At 38.5% G+C, this 22,257-nt stretch overlaps 1 protein-coding gene across 1 annotated transcript in view; it reads right to left on the bottom strand.

Moving 5' to 3' along the window:
* Positions 1 to 1,454: 1,454 nt before the first annotated feature.
* LOC306761036 (olfactomedin) overlaps positions 1,455 to 22,257 on the bottom strand; it is a gene marked incomplete at its 3' end in the record, with an annotated part of 44,701 nt that continues 23,898 nt past the window's right edge. Inside the window, exons 6-10 of the mRNA XM_079247115.1 lie at positions 7,025 to 7,121; positions 6,710 to 6,868; positions 4,782 to 4,994; positions 4,453 to 4,585; positions 1,455 to 2,302 (exon numbers count right to left, since the gene is read on the bottom strand). Of these exons, the coding sequence (XP_079103241.1) occupies positions 1,455 to 2,302; positions 4,453 to 4,585; positions 4,782 to 4,994; positions 6,710 to 6,868; positions 7,025 to 7,121 (1,450 nt within the window). The remainder of the gene's footprint in view (positions 2,303 to 4,452; positions 4,586 to 4,781; positions 4,995 to 6,709; positions 6,869 to 7,024; positions 7,122 to 22,257) is intronic.

The following is a 22,257-nucleotide window of genomic DNA, read 5'->3' as shown; positions in this document are numbered from 1 at the left end:
GTGTAATGCTTTTCACATAAATGTAAATAAGTGAGATATATTTGGGAATGGTTTATATGGAGATTAAAGCCCAATCAAGCCCAGTTAAGCAACCAGTGTTTTGAAAACAGGCATAAAAAACCGCAACCCATTCGACGAGCGACTTTACAAAAAATAACAAGCCCAAAGTTGTTTATAATAAAGCAGACCTTGCAACACTGGTAGAAACTCATGGGAGCACTGCCGTTGTGAGACTGAATATGCAGCGTTTCCTTGTTGCAGCTGTTTTCATTTATGCAGCGCTTCTCTGTATTCAGTTTGTTTCTTTATTTGCAGTGCGTTTTTTGGGTTTTTTTGCATTACATTTTTGGATTTGCAGTGCTCTGCTATACATGCAGCATTTCCGGCTAGCATTTCTATTCCTATATGCATCTGTTTTTCTATATGAAGCGCGTTTGCACTGTCGGCCACTGTAGACTTGGAATCCAAGTTTCTTTGTTCTCGCTAAGCTAATCCTACATGATTCTGTTTAATTTAAACAGGAAACTAGCAAGGATGCTAATTGATTTTAAAGCAAGCAACCATAGGTGTAATTTTGATTGGACTATAGCATGATGTCACACACCATCTTTCTGTTGATCTTCAGCCCATTGTTTATCAGTCCGTCTGGTTGCATTTTTATGCATTTATGTGAATCATCACCTCCTTTCTCCTCTCGCTGCCTTTGGTCATCCCTTCCATAAAAAGCTACAGCCAGTGAGCAATAGCAGCACCTATTTTTGAAGCAAAATGGCAGAGAGTGGAACGCAATATTCACCTGAAGACAACCATTACTTCTAAAGAAACATCGAGATGAAGTTGTCCAATAAGGACCGGATTAGCATTGGTCTTGTATTACTAAAGTGAAGAACTCTGTGATAGCTAAAGGACTAGCTCTTCTTCTCCTGGACAGTTAAGTAACAACATAAACATAAGTTACATCGACATGTTCCAGAAAATGGTGATGTGGTATGTTTAAACTTTCTACATTCGGGATGGAGGCAAAGGGGAGTGTGGCAAATGATACACTTTGTTTTGATCTACAGGCACGACACAAAAGCAGTGTAACAACAAAATGTTTGGATAGTTATGTTTATTGTATTTCATTTTGGCTACTATTTTTCAACAAAACAAAGATTTGAATCTTGAAAGAAAAAAATATTTTAAAATTATCCTTATTGTTAATGCAACTTTATTGTGGTTCTCACATCGTTTTCAGCTGTAAAGCATCAATTACTTCCAACATTTATCAACAGATACACAATCTACATTCAGCATTAGCATTAATAACTCTGTCCACTGGGTGGCAGTAAAAAGTGCCAAAATAGAAAAGGTTTCATTAGTTGAATTGACCTTAGAAAATACTTTACCAAGTTCTAGCTGTGCTACAATGCAAACTTAGTTGACAATAAATAGCCATTTATATAAGCTTTAAATCAGAAATAAGCTTGATAAGCCAGAAGATATCCATCGTTGTACATGTAGATCTGCCTGTCGGTAGGGTTGTAGCTCAGACTGGCTACTCCTTTGGCTACCTTCTCCAGCCGCAGTGCAAGGGAGTTGTCCTCTTTCCCAGTTGCTGTGTCGAAGGCGTAGAACACTTCCTCGTGGTATTCGTCTACGTATCGGGTGGCGTACATCACACCACACACCATGAATGCATTGCTCACTGCCTTCTTGAACAGCCTGGTCTCCCACGTCTGCGTCACATTCAGAGTCTGAGCTTCGTTGTACCAAACTAGTCTGCTCACCACGAGATTACCATGGTTACTAGTGGTGGCATAGAGTGCCCACAGCCCCGTCTCATCTGCTTCCAGGTCAACATCACTATTAAGGCGACAGTCATAGTAACAGTATGGGAACTTGTTGTTGAATCCCACATCTGTTTGTGGAAGCTGCATCCGTTTGACATCATTGGTATTCAGGTCGTAGCGGCAGATATCTGCAGAGCGGTAACAGTGGTAATATAAAGCTTCACCGTACAGGACGGCGCTAGGACCTTCGACTGTTTTCGGGTCACTGTAGGAGGATGCCAGAGTATACTCATGATGGTTCGTAGAGGCCATGAAGTCTTCGTAGTTTTGGTAAACACGCAGGGTGTTTCCGTGAATGTGACCGCTGAGTAGAGGCTGAACCCAGTAACTGTTCTTCTGCCCCTCGCTGTCCATCTGTGCTTGTTTGCCCCATGAGCCAGAGTGGTAGCTCTTTCCATGAGGACTAACCTTAGTTGTTATGGGATCGCTGATGTTAGTGATCAGGCCTTTGAAGCAGTACCGAGACTGACCTGCAAAAAGAAAGGAGAACACATGTCAATGTGAATTTTGGATAAAGTCTTCATTTGGACTGCCGTATTTGCAGCTTGCTCTCTCAAGTAGCATTTTACTTTCTAATGCCTTTAAAACATGACTTTCAGAACTTTTTTAGCAATCATTCTTTTAATACGTTTATTAGTCATATCTGATCAACTTATGTTCCAGTCACCATTAGTTTTATTTCTTTTTTTGCAGACCAATGAGTGTCACTTAAATGTATAAAAGCTTCTGTATTTAAGGATGGTTTTGATCTTTTTCTTTTGTATACTCCCATTTACACTAGCTGTGTTTTCATTACATTTCTTCGCAAAATAAAAGCAACAATTGTTGCAGTGAGAAAAAGTCCAGGATATTACTGTCACTTCTAACATTCTCTGTAGGTGATCATTGTTTAAGTACAGCTGAATTCACTGCACTGAAGTTGCCTTTAAGTTGCATGAAGAGTGGCTTTGCTTCAGTTCTTAAACAATGATTTTATTAGAAAAGAGCTGCAGTCTGGAAATGCTGACACAAAGGCTTAATGCGGCACTTTTTAGTAACAACTTACTGAGGAGTTTTGAATTAAAAGAATGAGCTAATTTTTAGTCAATTTTAGAAGCGCAGATAAAGAACATGTCAAGTTTCCTCAGAGCTTGGTGACAATAAAAAATATATTGCGCCAATGAAAAGTGAGTTCTACCATGTTGAAAAATTATGTTGTTTTTGTTTTTTTTTTTATGTTACCATACGAACAAACTGTGCAAGTTCTAAAGGGAAAATATACAAGTACAGAATTTTTGGAAGGAAAAATATCAAACTTATCAGAGTATGTCAAACACAGAAATTCAAACTTTATGAGAATTTATCAATTATTTCCACCCTTTTGATGTTGTAAAATGTTACTGCTGCTACTTGTACATTGCTGATGTGATGCATATAAAGTTTAGACGGTCTCCGACAGAAAATTTGTATTTTGCTGTATCGTGCTGTATCGTGTTGTATTCTTAGATATGATATATTATGTCCTGTCAGACTTTGTAAATAACAGCTGCGCATATTTTGCTCTGATGCCCACAAGGTTAAGCTTGTTTATTTTAACAGAAATGTTTATTTCTGAGTGCTTATTCTTTAATTTTAAAATATTTCCTGCTGTTGATGACAAATATTTGCAATTAAAATTTTTCATTTTCTTTTACAGCTTTGGTTAAAAGTGGGGCCTTTAGCTTTAGCAGTTTAGCTTTTGCTTCCTGTCCTTGGTTAGCTGGTTAGCTCCTGTTAGCTCTGGGTTAGCTATCAGCTACAGGCAGGTCAGAGTTTGATGGACGTTAATTATACACCAGCTCTACTTTTTGTTTTGTTTTCTGGGAGAGACGGCATGGATGACGTTGCCAAGATGGTGATGGCGAGGAACGCCCAGTGAGCTTCAATTCAGCTCTTCAGAAACCTACAGGTGACGTCACGGAGGCTCCATCTATCTTTACTTTACATACTCTAATACTGGCTGAATAGCAGACTAACAATACACATAAGTATTGTGAAGAAGCAAACAAAATGTTGGCTATGTTGATCATTTTGATTTGCTTTTTATCTTTTTTTTTGCTGCAAATTTAAATGGATGCTTTCTGACTGGGGTTCTCCTTTCTACTGCTAAGGATTAATGTGTTGTGGATTTGAGATTTGGCTTCAAAACAACATTTTTGACCGATATTACAAAAAAGTGCAATTGTCCAAATTTAGAAAGCTAGAGAGATTTGGCAATTAAACATTATATTGTTTGTCAGTATTTTATATGTCCAGAGAAAATGGTTGCAACAATGACAAGATTGAAACAGCTACAATTATTCCTGTTGCTGCCTGCGATAAACTGGACATATGACACAGTTTATCTATTGGTCTGACAAAACTCTGTAGGCTGGCAACCTCAATCTCTGCGTGATTTTAGTGATTTTTAGTAGTTGCATGATTGACATTTTCTTTCAAGAATCTGTGGTGGTGTCCATGGTCATATGCAGGCTCATCTGGGCCAAAATGCCAGGGCTACATTTTATTTCCCACTCTACACATTGTTGTTGTCACATCTTCATTGAAGACAATGCATGACATTGTTGGCTTGGTTATTCAGCTCCAGTGCAAACACACTCACCTCTGAAGTCCTTGGGTATTGACTTGCAAGACTCAACGTTGTTCTTCAGGTAACGCAGTTTCTCTTTGACACTTTTCATGTTAACTGTATCAGATTTTTGCATCTTGGTTACATCTTTACGCAGTTTATCCATCTGACACAGGCACACAGACATACATTTACTCACATGTGACAACCAGTTATAATAAAATTTATTTTTAGCATTTTATCATAAATTTAGCAAGTTTTTCTTTTCTTTTTTTTTTTTTTTTAATATATATATATTCATTTCTGTTTAAATTATGCTTGTTCTTATTTTATGATTTGGTCGTTGCTGTTTTTAGTCAAACCTCTTTATAGACTTTCCGTGTCTGAGCGTTGTTCAGCTGCTTGTGGATGGTTTCAATGTCTGTTTCCAGCTGTCTGAACTCCTGGTCCAGCATGCGCAGGGACAGTGCCGTGTACAGGCCCTGGTCATGCAGGTACTGGAAGGGCTTTAGCCGGTGTGTCACGTTCAGAACCTGAACCTGGATCTGAGGGAGACGCTCGATGGATATTGTCACCTACAGGAAAACAAACCCATAACTTCAAAAAATTCTGTCTATTCAGAATTACAGGTTAAAATAAGAATATACACAGTTATCTCTTTTTTATCCGTCTCATTTTTATCTTATTTTAATATTCAGAGAAACTGACTTTTTCCTGACTTACAAATAAATTAACCATTTATAGTTTCTGCTTTTAAAAATGATACACTGACCACTTAGATACCCGTGTTTGAACTAACACATGTGATTCCAATATCAAAAAAATTCTTTTGAAAGGGCTATGAAAAAACTCAGATAGGCTGTTAAAATATTTCTTCCAACACCAGATAAATAAATGAATATGTATGTATTTTTAAAAAACAGATTTATTTTTTAAAAAGAATCAGAAAAAGCAAAGCAACCATTACCCACTGCCATCAAGAAAACAGTTCTGCAATGAAAAAATGAGCTCATCGCATGGAAAGTAGGTGCTCTACAATAAGCTCTTTAAAGTTAAATTGTGTCACAGGAGACAATAAATTCAAATGAATTACACTAAACTGCATTTGGCCAAAAGGAATGTGACTAAAGTAGTTACCACCTCCCAAATTTGATTAAATGCAGCCCTGCAACTACAAGGATGACAGAAGTTTAACCTGCTGAGACGCAGCAAAGGCAAACACAGAACTGTTGGAGGTGTTGGGGTTAAGTTTGCTTCAGTGTATTGTACTCTGATCGCCTGATGTTCTACCAAGGAGTTTATTCATAATGAATCCAAACTTTTACATGAAATAATTTTCCACCCGGAGGACGTTCTGCTTTTGATGACTCAGCAACTCAGTAAGACAACTTTGAGGTGTGCAGAAGTGGAATCTGTCCCTCGTGTTCACACCTGAGCCTGTTTAGCTATTTCAATTGAAAATATCTGGCGTGAAAAATATCATGAGCTGTGGAGGGACCAATTCAAATTCTGATCTGAAGCTCATTCTGCATGTTGGTGGATTTTTGTCAAATATCTAAGAAAAAAAAGTTAATAGTCATAGAAAAGTTGCAAAGGCAGAGAGTGCTACTTTGTCCAAAAAAGAAAATTCATTTTCTACATTTGATTTTGTTGGCTAAATGATGTACGTGAAGCTCTGGTCCATGAGGACCATTTTCCTGCAGGTTTTAGATGCTCCTGCTTCAACACTCCTGACTCAGATTGAGGTTTAGCTCAAACTTAAGAGTAAATTGTTGAGAAGATCCATTTCATTGGAATCAAATCTCAGGGAAACATCTAAAACACAGTTGCTCAAGTGTCACCTTTTTATCATTCACACAGACTTAAAGCAGTATAAATATTCACTTGTCCAAAGATGTTTAAGAAATTTCTGACGATTTCTGTGAAATGCAGATATTATTGACACAAGATTGGTATAATCCAGTATGGAATCAAAAGGAAATACGTTGCAGATATAATTAACCTGTATAGTAACAGGCAAGTCTGTTTAAAGCAGGATATGATCCATATCTTACTTGTTTTGTTGGACATAATTGGTATCAGTCCATTATCAGTTATTAGCTAAATGAGTATCGGCATATCGGATATCAGCAAAAAATTTAATATTGTGTATTCCAACATTTGAATCCTTATATCAGTCTGCTAATTTAGGAATTATGGTTACGTAACCATGACTAACAGTAGTGTGCTTTTAGTTAAGTCAAATATCTGAATAAGCCATGAAAAGCCGGCTTGTCTGCAGGATTCCTACCTGTTCCTGTAGGTTCAATAAGGATCTCTCGCAGGTCTGAACCTGCTCCAGCACACCCTCAAACTTCACAGCAGGGAACGACCACATGGTGGAGTTTACCTCACACACACAACTGCCAGACTTCTTCACACCTGATACCTTTTGAGTCTGGCCATCCTCCTGCAGCCACACAACGAAACAATGACTTAAAATCTCTTGACAATAATAGGCACAGGAAATAAAATACTTCAACAAAAGTCTTATAAAATGACACAAAATTGAGAAATTCTTCTTTTTATTTTTTTTTTCTCTGTAGAGAATCAAAGTTTAACTCACTGCAGATGAGAACAGAAGCAGCAGCAGCAGCAGCATGTTTGGAGATGGAGAACTGAAGAATGGATTGACAAAGACACTAACACTCCTCTTCCAATTTCTATAACACACACCACAATAAGAAACACACAATTAGCTACCCTGCCTCCTTTCACAGCTGAGTCATTGCTGACTGTAAAACCACTATTAACCACAATTATTAAGCTGCCTCCCTCAGCGTTTTTGGTCACGTCTGGAGATTCCTATTTCCTCCTTCTCTTTATATAAAACATTGATTTGTGTTATTTCCTCTTTAAAATATTCCTGCTGTGTTGAGAATTTTAAATATATCCTATTTAAGACTTGAACCATGAGAAATCATTTCTGCTAGTATGGGGCAAAAATACTGTATGTATAAAACTTAAATCTTTTATGTCATGAGCACCTGACTGGTGAGAGGTGGTTTTTTTTTTTTCAAACTATCTTAGACTTCTAGATCGATTAGCACAAATTATATAGATTTTTCAGTATTTCATTAAAGTCTAAGCAACCTCCAGTTATTGACATAAAAATGACTTGATAATGTTTAAAGATATGATAACAAGAAGGTTTTTGGCCATAATTTCTCTTGGCGTTATCATGTTCACCTCATGCATGTGTGGGTTCTCATCAGGTACTCCTGACATCTTTCAGTAGTCTAAAAACATGCATATAAGGTTGCATTGTGGGGTTGTTTGCTTTATTCGTCTGTGTTCAGCCTGAGATGGACCAGGGATCTGTCCAGGATCTATAACACCTCTTGCCTGATAGCAACTGGGATAGGTTCAAGTCCACCATTGGCTCTGCCTGGTAGCAACTGGGATAGGTTCAAGTCCACCATTGGCTCTGCCTGGTAGCAACTGGGATAGGTTCATGTCCACCATTGGCTCTGTCTGGTAACAAATCAAATCTAATCAAACATACTTTATTTATCCCCGAGGGGAAATTCAAGAGTATTGAACTGGGATAGGTTCAAGTCCACCATTGGTATTGGTTCTGACGGCAATGTGAACTACAGACGAGGCAAGGGACTCTTAATGGGATCGCTATGTTATTACCCACAATGCAGTACTTGTTGCATTGTGGGTAATACTTCCTGTATTTGGTCTGCTTGGTATGGACCGAGACATTTGTAGGCGGACTGAGTCCACTTTTTTGATCCGAGTCAGAAGTAATTTGGCCCATTCACATTTTCCCAAATTAAGCAGACTTTCTCAGCAAACAGACAAGGATTCAAATCAAAAAGGTCGATGTGAATGCCCCCTAAATGTACTTTTGTGGCAGCAGGCCATCTGAGACTTTTAGAAAGTACAGATTTTGTGTTATAGTGAGACTGGAAGCCTGACAAGTCTGGAAGAAGACAAATACAAAAAAAGTGCTCAAATCAAATAAATGTACTGTCCTTCAACTTTTTTGTACAAAAAAATAAGTGTGGATTAAACAACGAGGAGCCATCCATTAAACGGTTATAATGCCTGATCTAGTCTAGAACAATGCGACACACAGCGTCCTCTATCAAGTACGTTGAAACTGTCTAATGCACGAATCTGAGTTGTTTAATTTGCTCATATCACACAGTAAACATTTTATAACAAATTTTTATTTATTTTTTACAACACTTGCTGAATATGCTAAAGCATAGGAACTATTTCATGTTGGCCTTGATGTATGTTTTATGCTAAACAACCGTTGTCAAGCTACAGTGCGTTTCTCTCATTTACCTGTCAAAAGCCAGGTGATCTGAGTCAGTCGAATAATGCATTGCTATGGTGACATCCCGTAAAAGAGTGATATTCCAGTCACTTACCAAACTACATGTGCGTACAAACAAAAACAAAGGTGTCATGAGAATTATCACTGACCATGGTATAATTAACATTTAACCAACGTGCTTAAATTTTTGGTCTGATGTATTATGCTGATTCCAGTCTGCTTAATTTTACCGCATGTGCATAAATGGTATCTAAGAAGCTTAGCACGTAAAAATCAGTCATTTTTTAACACGTTATGTGGATAAAAACAGACCGCAGGATTATACAGGACATTTAAATGTTCCTGTCTGACTTAATGTTCCCTGATTTTGTGGATATTGTGTGCTTTCATTGTCTCTTTTCCGTTCCTCAATCCTGACAGATATGGCATTTTTATTCATAATATTTATTAGGCAAGAGTGTGTGTGTGTATGTGTCATGATTTGGGTTTTTCCTGTGCTTTGTTTTCGGGCTTCCTGTCTTATTTTGTAGTTCTTCCTGTTTAGTTCCTTTGGTTCTTGTTTAGCTTCATAGATTTCCTATTGATTTAGTTCACCTGGGTTCATTCAGTTAATTTGTTTCACCTGTGTCTTGTTTTGTTCTGTGTATTTATACGCCTCAGTTTCATTCCTTGGTTGCTGGATCATTTTGTTACTTAGTTTGTTTGTTCTTTGTCTCCTGGGTTAAAATAAATTACTCCTGAACCTGCATCCCTGTTCCCTCGTCTCTGCGTCGGGTCCACTCCTTCACCACCTCCACTAATGTGTTTTAGCTTATCTTAACATTTTGTGTAATTACAGTTTGTTGAACCATAAGTCATATTTTTCATTTTTCAGCTTAGCAGAGTACTTTTTAAAGCCCAACTCTATCCATAGAATTTTCTGAGCCAAACCGAACATATTGTCAGAGAAAAAAAATCTTCGTCTTCAGAAATCACATCTTCAGATGAGAAAGCACATCTTCAGATGAGAAAGGAGAGCCGGGGGGACTCAGAGGTGGGCTCTCCTATCTCTGAGGCTAAAGCTTGTTACATCCGCCACATGAAACAAGAACTATGTTCTTGCTCTCTGGGCTGCAAGAACAAGTAAAAAGTTATTTTCCGTCGGGTCCTATCATACTCCATGAGAAGCTTTGTCCTACATATACATACATACATATACATATATATATATACATACATATATATATATATATATATATATATATATATATATATATATATATATATATATATATATATATATATATATACACACTGCTCAAAAAATAAATAAAGGGAACACTAAAGTAGCATGTTGTAGATCTGAGTGAATGAATCATCATCTATTAAATACTTTGTTTTTTCTATAGTTGAACGTGCCAACAACAAAATCAAAGTGGAAAAACACACTACAGGCTGATCCAACTTTGATGTAATGTCCTTTAAACAAGTCAAAATGAGGCTCAATTGTGTGTGTGGCCTCCCTGTGCCTGTATTACCTCCGTACAACGCCTGAGCATGCTCCTGATGAGGCAGTGGATGTCCCGGGGAACGGGCAGGTCAGTCCATAACATCAATGCTTTCGTGTTGCACGAACTGCTGACACACTCCAGCCACATGAGGTCTAGCATTGTCTTGCATTAGGAGGACCAAGCACACCAGCTTATGGTCTCACAAGGTGTCTGAGGATCTCATCTCAGTACCTAATGTAAGTCAGGCTACCTGCTTTCATCTGTGAAGAGCACAGGGCACCAGGGGTGAATTTGCCAATCTTGGTGTTCTCTGGCAAATGCCAAACGTCCTGCACGGTGTTGGGCTGTAAGCACAACCCCCACCTGTGGATGTCGGGCCCTCATACCATCCTCATGGAGTCTGTTTCTGACTGTTTGAGCAGACACATGCACATTTGTGGCCTGCTGGAGCTCATTTTGCAGGGCTCTGGCAGCGCTCCTCCTGTTCCTCCTTGCATAAAGTAGGAGGTAGCGGTCCTGCTGCTCGGTTGTTGCCCTCCCACGGCCTCCTCCACGTCTCCTGATGTACTGGTCTGTGTCCTGGTAGTGCCTCCATGCTCTGGGCACTACGCTGACAGACACAGCAAACCTTCTGGCCACAGCTGGCATTGATGTGCCATCCTGGATGAGCTGCACTACCTGAGCCACTTGTGTGGGTTGTAGACTCCGTCTCATGCTGCCACTAGAGTGAAAGCACCGCCAGCATTCAAAAGTGACCAAAACATCAGTCAGAAAGCATCGGAACTGAGAAGATGTCTGTCGTGCAGAACCACTCCTTTACTGGGTGTGTCTTGCCAATTGCCTATAATTTCCACCTGTTGTCTATTCCATTTGCACAACAGCATGTGAAACTGCTTGTCAATCAGTGTTTCTTCCTAAGTGGACAGTTTGATTACATAGAAGTGTGGTTGACTTGGAGTTACATTGTGTTGTTGAAGTGTTCCCTTTTTATTTTTTTGAGCTGTATATATATATGTATATATATATATATATATATATATATATATATATATATATATATATATATATATATATGTATATATATATATATATATATATATATATATATATATATGTATGTATATATATATATATATATATATATATATATATATATATATATATATGTATGTATATATACATATATATGTATATATATATATATTTATATATATATATATACATAAATATATGTATATATATATATACGTATATATATATATATATATATATATATATATATATATATATATATATATATATATATATATATATGTACAGTATATATAAAAGCATGTACAATATAATTCCCAATGTCTATTAAACAAGTGTATGATGGGGAAAATTTTTCGAGTAAGATAAAAAAAAAAAAAAGAAAAAGAAAATGTATTATTAGACCAATTTTCTTTGTATTTTTGTTAAATACAAAAAAAAGATTTAAAATGATACAAAAATTTCTGCTAGAAGAATTTTGTTTGCAATAACATTTTTTACATGTTTTCAGGTGGAGATTTTATGATCTCTTTTAAAGTTCTCCCTGACTCAAATAAGCCCTTAATCCAGTGTTTCTCTATTGTGGTCTTCAAGCAACGCTGCTCTGCATACTTCAGGGGTAACCCTACGTTGACAAACCTGAATGAAATGAGTGTCTCGTTAGTGGACTTGCAAATAACACAATGAGGAGGTTCAATACACAACAGAGACACTTTTTATGATTTGGACACACATTATTGGGGTTTTTTTGTATTCTACTTGTTGAGAGACTTTATTTGTGTACTCATGTTGTAAATACATTTTCAGTGTTATCACCAAGAAGGATTTTGTATGTGGTGGGGCGCTGTTTTGCTGGTCGGGGACGCACTTTGCGTCATTACGTTCACGTCTGTAAGCGCGCCAATGGAAGTTACTTTTTCTCTCCTTTTTGTGTTGTATGATTTTCCCTCCGAGAGAGGATGCACATTTTTTGTTATCCCTAAATAAATAAGCCACAGAGGCTAAAGAAGATTTCCGTCTCCATAATTTTTTCCTTCGAGTTCATCGCTGGTGATGCTGCAATGCTCAACACTACTGAATACCTGCTGTAATAACAGAAGAACATGTGACTAATGATAAGAAACTCAGCTCAGTCTGCAGTAACCGGATCCATTCTGAGGTTCATCTGTACTTGACCATGAGGTGATCACTCCAGAGTAGCAGGCTGGACAGTTTCTCCTCGGTGGCTCTTTCAACAGGCCGTACTCAGGCCTTAAAGATTTTACTTTTAGCTTCACAGTGCTTGTATGTTCTCCCTGTGTGTTTGTGGGTTCTCTCGAGGTTCTCTCCCACCATCCAAAGACATGCATGTAAGGTTAACCAGTCACTCTAGTTTGTGAATGTGAATGCTTGTTTGTCTTTCTGTGTTGGCCCTTTGATGGACTGGCGACCTGTCCAGGCTGTACCATGTCAATCACCTGCTATTTGCTGGGATAGGCTTCAACTTCCCTGCAGCCCTGAACTGGAATAAGGGGAAAGATAATGAATGATTTATCTTCTTCAACTGGGAGAAAGTTTCAGCTTACAGGTTAATATTTTCTTTGTAGTCTTTGGGGAATTTTCTCATGCCATAGTAGGCAGCATCCCAACCAAAGTTTCCTTGGAGCTGAGAGGAAGGAAGCAGATGGGGATGTTGCTGTAGCCGAAACATGATGGAGAGAAGCTGTGCTGGGATTTCCACTATACTTATGTGTAAAATCAACAGTTAGAAAGTTTTAAACAACAGTCTGACTTTTTTCTCCAGGTATTAACATGTGTGGATGATGTGACCATCGGTGGGTAAGAGTAAGTAGAAGCATGAAGGTAACCGTTAATCTGGCTGGATCACATATGGTCTCATTCTCAAATTAGTGTTTTCAAATATTTGTGCGTGATTGGAAAGTGTTGCTAGGTTACAGACTACCACGGCTCCTGCCAGTCAAAATCTAAACTGCTGCTTATATTGTTAACTCATACTTTTTTAATATTAGACTCTTAGAGGCACATTTCACATTTTAAACAGCATTTCTGACCATCTGTATTTAATATTCCCTAATATGAAAATAAGTTAACTTTCTTCGGCTATGAGAAGGATTTTGTAAGTCAAATCAGCAGATTTAAGTTTAAAATAACAACAATAAGATGAAATATGAAATTCACAGTGAAAGTTTGCAACAGGAAGTGGTCAGTGATGGACTTTATTCTAGAGGAATTGGGGAGTTTCCAGACAGTAACAGTCAAAGTTCAGTCAAAGTTCAAGAAGTGGAACTCTGATATTAACTAATGATTATTAAGTGCAGTATTTAGTGTTATAAATGAAGAATTTGTTCACTAAGAAGTTGAGATACAGTGGTTCTCCATAGTTTTCTACCATGGACAAATAAACATTTGTGCATTATTTACAGTCCAATAATAGACAGTCCAATACAAAATAAATTCACTTATTTCCTACTAAAATAAGTAAAATATTTTGGCAAAGATCAGTTTCAGCTGGACTCTGACTCACAGCCAGAATATGGCAACGTGTTGGGTATCTGCAGGGACTGAAGAGATGCTGCATCTCCTGTGTGCAGCTGACACTGGTTCCATACCTAGCTTTTACCTGCAGTATCCCCCTTTGCTCAATGAAGCCCCCAGAACAATAAAGCTATTAAAAAGTATTGCATTGAGTTCTGATGATGCGGTACAGCTAAAATGCAACCTGCACTCCAACCATCAAACACAGAGTTGAGTATAACTTAGTCAGATTAGTGTGTATCACATCAGAGTTGTTTTATTGGATACTTTGTGGGTTTTTGTTTTCAAATAAGACCTACTTTAAGTTTGAGTTTCATATGTCTGAGCCTTACGTGATTACTATAAACAAACCTTTAATTTCACTGCAGGTTTTTTATGATATAATAGAATTTACAGCATGATGTCTGATATTCAAGTAAGACATTTAAACTATGTCCACATGGCAGGAACTTTTTTTGTGCACATATGACTTAGTTTATTTTCACGCGTATAAATCAGATCCATATTGATTGTTTTCAAGGTGACCTCAGTCTGATTGTTCATGTCACATTTTATCCCATTTTTATGTCGCTGAGCAGGCAGGATGTGGAAAGACTGAGAAAAAAAAAGAAAAAAACCCCCAATATAATTCAGAATTTTGTCAGCTCTGTTTCCACAGTGAATTAAAAAAACATCAAATTTAAGACAAAAATGTCTCTCTTTTTTTCTCTGGGGGGCATGATCGCTTGTTTTGGGCTTGTTTTCATCAAGCTAGTTGTTTGTTTTTCCCGCAAGATCTGGCAACACGACTCTTTCTGTGGAAGTTGTGGAATAATCTCATCTAGACCAGCGTTTCTCAGTCCAGTTCTTCAGGACCTGCCGGCCTGCATGTTTTAGATGTGTTCCTGCTCCAACAGATTGTTGAACATCTTCATCAAGTTCTGTGCAGGCATGTTAACAAGCCATTTGTTTCATTCAAGTGTTTTAAAGTGGTTCTGTTCCACACATTTCAGTCCCATTTACTTTAATATGTAAGTCCAGAAGGGCAAGAAATACTCAAGCATTATTTTTAAAAACTATTTCAATAAATTTGTATCAATCCTCTCAGATCAGCCATTCATTTTATTTAGGTGTGTTAAGGTCAGAATAGCAGTAAAACCAGCAGGGCAGTGGGTCCTGAAGACCTGGGAGGAGAAACCCTGATCTAAACCATGTTACAGTGAATGTGTGCTTCATATTAGGTTGGTCCATCATGTTTTTGGGGGGAGGGGTGTAATTTTACCAATGTTTTGGTGCAGATCATGTTAAAAATGTACTTATTCAGTTTACAGAGGTTGTATGGAGACCAGCTGATTTCATCCTTTTGTCTGTTTAATGTTCATGTTTTTAAAGTGAAATATGAAATATTTATTTAAATATTATTTGATATTTCAATTTTATTTAAAAAATTAAATATTTAAATATCAAATATTTCATGATCAGGAAATATTTTTCATTTCATTTCATGTACATGTTTGTTGTCTGTCAGATGGTGGAACTCAGATGGTGGAACTGTCATGTTCCAGAACTGACATGTTGTGATGAATCAAAGTCTCTCCGGAATATTCTGAAAAGGTTTTACTTGGAGACGCACTCAGTTTGAACACGTTTTGGTACATTTCACACCTAATTCACCATGGAAAGACTTATAACCGTGTTAAGCGGGCGACCCAAGGTTTATTCAAAGGTAAATGATGTTCTGATGAAACACTGTTTAGACTTCAGTCTCTGAAACTTTGTCTTCTTTGACAACAGTGTTGGAGCTGCTGATGTGTGCTTATAGATTTGGTCTTTCTGCAGATGTGTTTATAGATGTTAAAACAATACCTGTTTAATTAACATGTTTACTTTTCCATGTTTCCTTATTTGTTACAGAAAAATACAAACCATAAAGCAGCTGATAGAGATCGGAGCTCACAGACGAGGTAAGAAAGTTATTTGTGGACACAGATGAAAACTCCAGCCTGAAAATGAGCGCAGATTCAATCAGCTCTGATGATGAAGAGAAACATTAATAAAACAATGATTTCTAACAGGGAAAATGCACCGAGTTTCAGACGTTTCTATTGTTTAGAGTTTATTAACAGACGATTCTTTCTGGCCCTGAAGAGAGACGATTCATATCTGGTTTAAAAGACTGATTGATTCTTCTGAATGAAAGATTTGAGATAAAGTTTAAAGACCAGGAACACAAAATGATTTGTTTGTTCGTTTCAATGCTTGGATAAATCTGACAAAGTAAAAAAATATAAACTGTGATGAACAAAAGAAAATGATAAAGATGTCATGAAAATGGTTTTTCACCTCTTCCTGGAACATTCTGATGATTTCTTTTAAAGCTGGGGTAGCTCATGTTGGGGAGCTAGCAAGATGGGAAAGTGGCGCCCTGTCTTGGCTCCTCTCCCGTCTTCATTGTACAGTTTTTACAGATTTACAGTAAACTGAGGGGTCTAACTATATTTCTTATTGTTCATGATTACATAATGTACAGACTGCTGTCAGGACGAGGAAACACTTCACCCAGAGTAAAATAAATGTCTCTGAGCAACATTACCAACTGTAGCTTTAAACAATTCCCCAAACCGATGGATGAAAGATTTATTCTACAGATGAAGCCGACAAAGTTTAACCAGCTGTGTTTGTGTTTATCTCCAGACTTGTTGTTTCAGAAGATCCAGCAGCAAAGACCTGCACAGACAAGTCCAAACAGAAGACCACTTGGCTGTCCAGGCTGTTCGGTCGGCTCCCGGTATGTTTCCAAGCGTCTCTGTTTTACATGGTTGTTGTGGAAGTTTGTAAGATTTGTATTTGGACTCAAACATTCAAGTTTGGCACAAATTTCTCTCTGATATATTTTCCTTTTGAATTCCTAGAGAAAAGATGGACACGCTATAAATACTGAGAAGAAGTCCTCAGATGGGGGAACTAGCACCACAGCACCCCGACCTGAGGAGAAGAAGAAAAAGACCACTTGGTGGAGCCTGTTTAGCTGCTTCAGAGTATGTTTAACAGCTTTCAGGACGTCTTCTTCTCTGTTCTGGACTTGTTGTCTCATTAGGACTTCATGCTGGTTCATCTAGTTGCTGTTGTGAAATATTCCAACAAGTTTGTTTCTATCCGACAGAGAAAACGCCGAGTTGCTCCGACTTGTGATGATGATGTTCAGACAGATGGCAGAAGGTAAGCAGCCTCATCTCACTGGACTGATGTGTTTTCTGTTTCCTCCTGATCACAAGCAGCAGTTAGATCATCTGCAGTCCTCAGTTCACATCCTCAGCGAACCAGATGACTAATTCGGCTCTTTGGTGCAAATAAAGACTCATTTCACCCTTTTATTGGGTTTTGCTGTTATTGCCTAAAATACAAATGAAATGGGATTTCTGGGTAGATCAATGTCCTCATACTGTAAATTGATTACACACACACAAACACACACACACACATGCAGACATCTGTTATATGGATTGTGTGTGTGTGTCTCTGTAGCAGAAAGAAGACCGACGTCCAGCCCACTGATGGAGCAAGAAGCTCCAAGCCTCAGCATGTCCACTTCCAGCGGTAAGGACATCTACACACACAGTCACACACACAGAAACATACAAAATGATAACTAATAATCATCAGATTAATGTCTACATACTGTAAATTGATCACACACACACTGATCTCTGTTATATGGATTGTGTGTGTGTGTCTCTGTAGCAGAAAGAAGACCGACGTCCAGCCCACTCATGGAGCAAGCAGCTCCAGGTCTCAGCAGGTCTTCTATCATGGGTAAGGACATCTACACACACAGTCACACACACAGAAACACACAAGCTGATAAATGTTTCAGCTTTCTGTGACTTGTCATTGAAGATCATGATGCTAACGTGTGATGCTGCTTGTTGTTTTGTACGTCAGCTTCCCCAACACAGCCCGCATCTGCTACATGAACTCCAGCCTCCAGAGTCTGCTGACGCTCAGAGACTTTGTGGAAGATGTCCGCTCCCAGGAGGACTTGTTCGCACAGTGTCACGAGGCTGAACTGATGAAGTACAGTGATGACACACACACAGATACACACCAGCCAGTTATTGTTGTGGTTTTTCAGCAACGCTTGAGAAGAAAATGAAAAACTAACCTCCGTTTATTCTCCTTCATCCTCTCCAGATGTTTCGTGGACATTATAAGATGCCACAGTTCAGACGATGTCCTCTTAAAGCTTCAGGCCCTCAGCAGGTTAAAGGAGGTCGTTTCTCAGGAGGCTCCAGAATTTAGAGATGATGGAAACAAAGTGAGTCAGCAGATTTTTACGGCTGGATGTTCTCTGGCCTGCAAAGTTTACGTCTGTGCGTGAAATAAAATCTGTGTGTTTCTGTGTGTTCAGGATGCCCACGAGTTCCTGGTAGCTGTCCTGGTACACATGGAGAGCCTGGCTTTACCGCTGCGTCAGACGGCGGCTATTTTAGGAGGAAGCTACAAATGCCCTATTGCAAGAAACTTTGTATTCACCATGCAGAACACCAGGACATGTAAAAGGTAAAAAACACACACAAACACAGACAGTGATCCACATCTGGATACACATTTCTCTTTGATTCATGTGTCTAAGTAGACTGTTGTCTGCTCTCATCTCAATCCTTCCTGTCGTCGCGGCTTTGCTTCCAGCAGGAAACCTTTTGTGTACATGTATATTTATGTGTATCGCTCTTTTAATGTGCAGATGTGGCGACCGGTCCGTCACACAGGAGAACTTTACAAATCTCTCTCTGAACCTGATTCCTGAGCTTTCAGTGGAGCAGCTGCTCCAGATTTACCAAATGGTAAAAACCTTGTGTTTTTATTGGCTCCAGTCATTCAAACATTGACCGTGTGTGTGTGTGTGTGTGTGTTGATGTTTAGTCAGCTTGTTTCGCTGTACATAACTGACAGCATGGTGTCCCTGCAGGAGACACAGCTGGAGTACAGGTGCAGCTGTGGTGGATTGACATCAAGACGAAAGACCACATTTCTGACCCTCCCAAAGTGAGTGAAAAGAGCATTTGAAATGTCTGCTGAGTTTGTTCGCACCTGCAGCCATTTTCTTTAGCTGCTGTCCTCTTTCTTGGAAACAGATTCCTCATATTACACCTGAAGAGGTTTAAGTTCACTGAGAACCTGAAGATGATGAAGCTGCATGACCCCATCATCCTCCTCAGGGATCTGATGGTGACCTCCCACCAGGTGAAACAATCAGACAAAGAGGAAACATTCAGATGTGTTGTCGTCAGGATTGTGAGTGTGAAGCTGACTGTTATTGTCTGTGATTCTTCTCAGGAGGAGGGTTGGTACAACCTGGTCAGCGTCATCAGCCATCTGGGATCAGCATACGATGGTGGTGAGTTAACACGCGAGGAGAATCCAAACCGCTGTCACATTAACATACTAAACACATAGATATACAATATTTCTATCAACTTCCTGTTCACTTTGCTTTTCCTCCTGTCAGGACACTACGTAAGCGACGGATTACACCCGGATGAGAACCTGGACAGCAAAGCTGAAAACTGGCTTCGCTACAACGACGAGTTTGTCTACAAAACAACAGGAGCGGAAGTCAGAAGGGCGTGTAAGAACACGTCATACGTCCTCTTCTACCAGAGAAGGGTAAGACACCAACACGGGAAGATCATGTGCTGTCAGGTCAAACACACGTCACGCAACGACGACACAGTTGAAATATCTTCTCCACACTGAACTGACTCAGAGTTTCTGTCTGTTTCCAGATGTAGAGCAAACGGGTTAGTAGCCGTGGAAACAGGTAGGTGATGTGAAAAGTAACGTCTCAACAAATATGTCGACCAGGGGATCTTCTCTTCAAATCCTTATCCAAACTCTTTCTATGTCAAACCTACCTGCAAAGTGGACGTAACTAATGTCATAAACCAGATGAAATGGAATTTGTAGGAAGATGGTTAAAGTCATAGTGAACGTAGCTGAGCTACTTGCCCATATAATTAACCCGTTGTTACAGCCTGGTATTGTTCCAAAACACACAAAGGTGGCAAAAATAGTACAAGCATGTAAGTCTGGGGACAAAATGATGTTGAAAATGAGAGACCCATCTTAATTTAAACAATTTAATGGTAGAAAGAGTTATCTATTCAAGACTGGTGGAATATTTACTAGGGATGGGATTCAATTAAAAAAAAAAGAGATCATCGTAATAACAGGCCTTGTAAGGATAGAAAAGACAAATAGAAATGTGCAAAAAACTAAATATGGCAATGAAAAGCACCAATGGAGACACCTACATTTAGGAAAAAAAGTCTCAAATATCGCCTAAATGTTTTTGAGTTTTTTTTTCAGACATTTCAAGATAGAAATATATCACACATGTGTAATGGAAACATCTATTTCGCATTTACATGTCCAGGATGTGATGTGAGGGATTCTGACCAGTTCATTTCTGGTAAAGATAGCATGGTATGGAACAAACAACAGCAAATTTCAGAGAAGAAAGAAAAGATTTGAAAAGCCGCAGCAAGTTCTCCAAAGCAAGTAGAAACTCAAAAATAGTGCAATGTGGCTACATTGCATAAGCCACAACTCTTGTAAGATCTCATCCCGTTGGTATTCTAAGAGAACTGAAGCTTATGCACTCAACACTGTTCAACAGAAAAACCAGCATTTTGCAATAGCTGTTTGTCAAAACATATAGATATCGCTTTTATTTGAAAAAAAAAAAAAAAAAATTGGAAACACAGCTAATGATATTTCTAATGCCAACTGGTGTGCATTATTTTTGTGTATCCATTTTATTTAAATGGATTTTAGGTCCAGGGTGTCCAGGGTTCACCCTGCCAATCATCCAATGATTGCTGAGATAGGCTCCAGATTCTCCATGACCCTTAATTAGACAGTTGGAAAGTTGTGAGGACAATGGATGGATGGACTTTAGGGGACAATTAAATGAAATAATAAAAAAAGTAATTAACATCGTAAGTCCCTGCGACGGACTGGCGAGCTGTCCAGGTGTACTCTGCCTTTCGCCCGCAGACTGCTGGGATAGGCTCCAGCTTCCCTGCAACCCTTCCTCGGACTATGCAGTTAGGATAATGACTGAATGAATGAATGAATGAAAAACTAAATATGGCAATGAAAAGCGCCAATGGAAACACCTACATTTCGGAAAAAGTCTCAAATATCGCCTAAATTTTTTTAATGCTCTCATGAAGTGTTTTTTTCAGACATTTCAAGATAAAAATATATCGCAAAGGTGTAATGAAAACATCTTTTTCACATTTACATGTCCAGGATGTGATGTGAGGGATTCTGACCAGTTCATTTCTGGTAAAGATAGCATGGTATGGAACAAACAACAGCAAATTTCAGAGAAGAAAGAAAAGATTTGAAAAGCCGCAGCAAGTTCTCCAAAGCAAGTAGAAACTCAAAAATAGTGCAATGTGGCTACGTTGCATAAGCCACAACTCTTGTAAGATCTCATCCCGTTGGTATTCTAAGAGAACTGAAGCTTATGCAATCAACACTGTTCAATAGAAAAACCAGCATTTTGCAATAGCTGTTTGTCAAAACATATAGATATCGCTTTTATTTGAAAAAAAAAAATTGGAAACACAGCTAATGATATTTCTAATGCCAACTGGTGTGCATTATTTTTGTGTATTCGCACAAGTAGTTCAGCAAGTTAAATCATTGTAACATAACTTTGTTACCGGCATCACCATAGCAACACTTTAATCAACCGATTCAGGTCAGCTGGCTTTTGACAAGTGAATGACGGAAACACACCGAAGCTTCAGCAAGGTTCCTCGTTTTTTAATCTTTACTTAATCACATTTTATCCACATTAGAATATTTGCGATTAAAAATGACTTTTTTTTTTTTTTTATTTAACTGGATTTTAGGTCCAGGGTGTCCAGGGTTCACCCTGCCAATCATCCAATGATTGCTGAGATAGGCTCCAGATTCTCCACGACCCTTAATTAGACAGTTGTAAAGTTGTGAGGACAATGGATGGATGGACTTCAGGGGATGAATAATTGAAATAATAAAAAAAGTGATTGATATTGTAAGCCCCTGCGACGGACTGGCGAGCTGTCCAGGTGTACCCTGCCTTTCGCCCGCAGACTGCTAGGATAGGCTCCAGCTTCCCTGCAACCCTTCCTCGGACTATGCAGTCAGGATAATGACTGAATGAATGAATGAATAATGTAAGCTTAAGCTCTATGTCTGGAATTTCTTTGTCATCGTCTGGAAAAATGCATTTAATTTAGAAATGGTAGAATAAAATAGAAAATGTCTCTGTCCAAGACACACCCAAAGTTAAAATGTCATTTCAAATACTTGTTTTCTTTAACCCTGTCCTGTCCAGCATCATAAGACACAGAATGGCAGTCTGTCTACCATATTTTGCCAGACAGGTTTGTTCTGCCAAGGAAGACACAT

The sequence above is a fragment of the Telmatherina bonti genome, assembly GCF_933228915.1.
Source record: "Telmatherina bonti genome assembly, chromosome: 2".
NCBI classification, from domain to species: domain Eukaryota; kingdom Metazoa; phylum Chordata; class Actinopteri; order Atheriniformes; family Telmatherinidae; genus Telmatherina; species Telmatherina bonti.
This window is presented reverse-complemented; position numbering and strand designations above follow the sequence as displayed.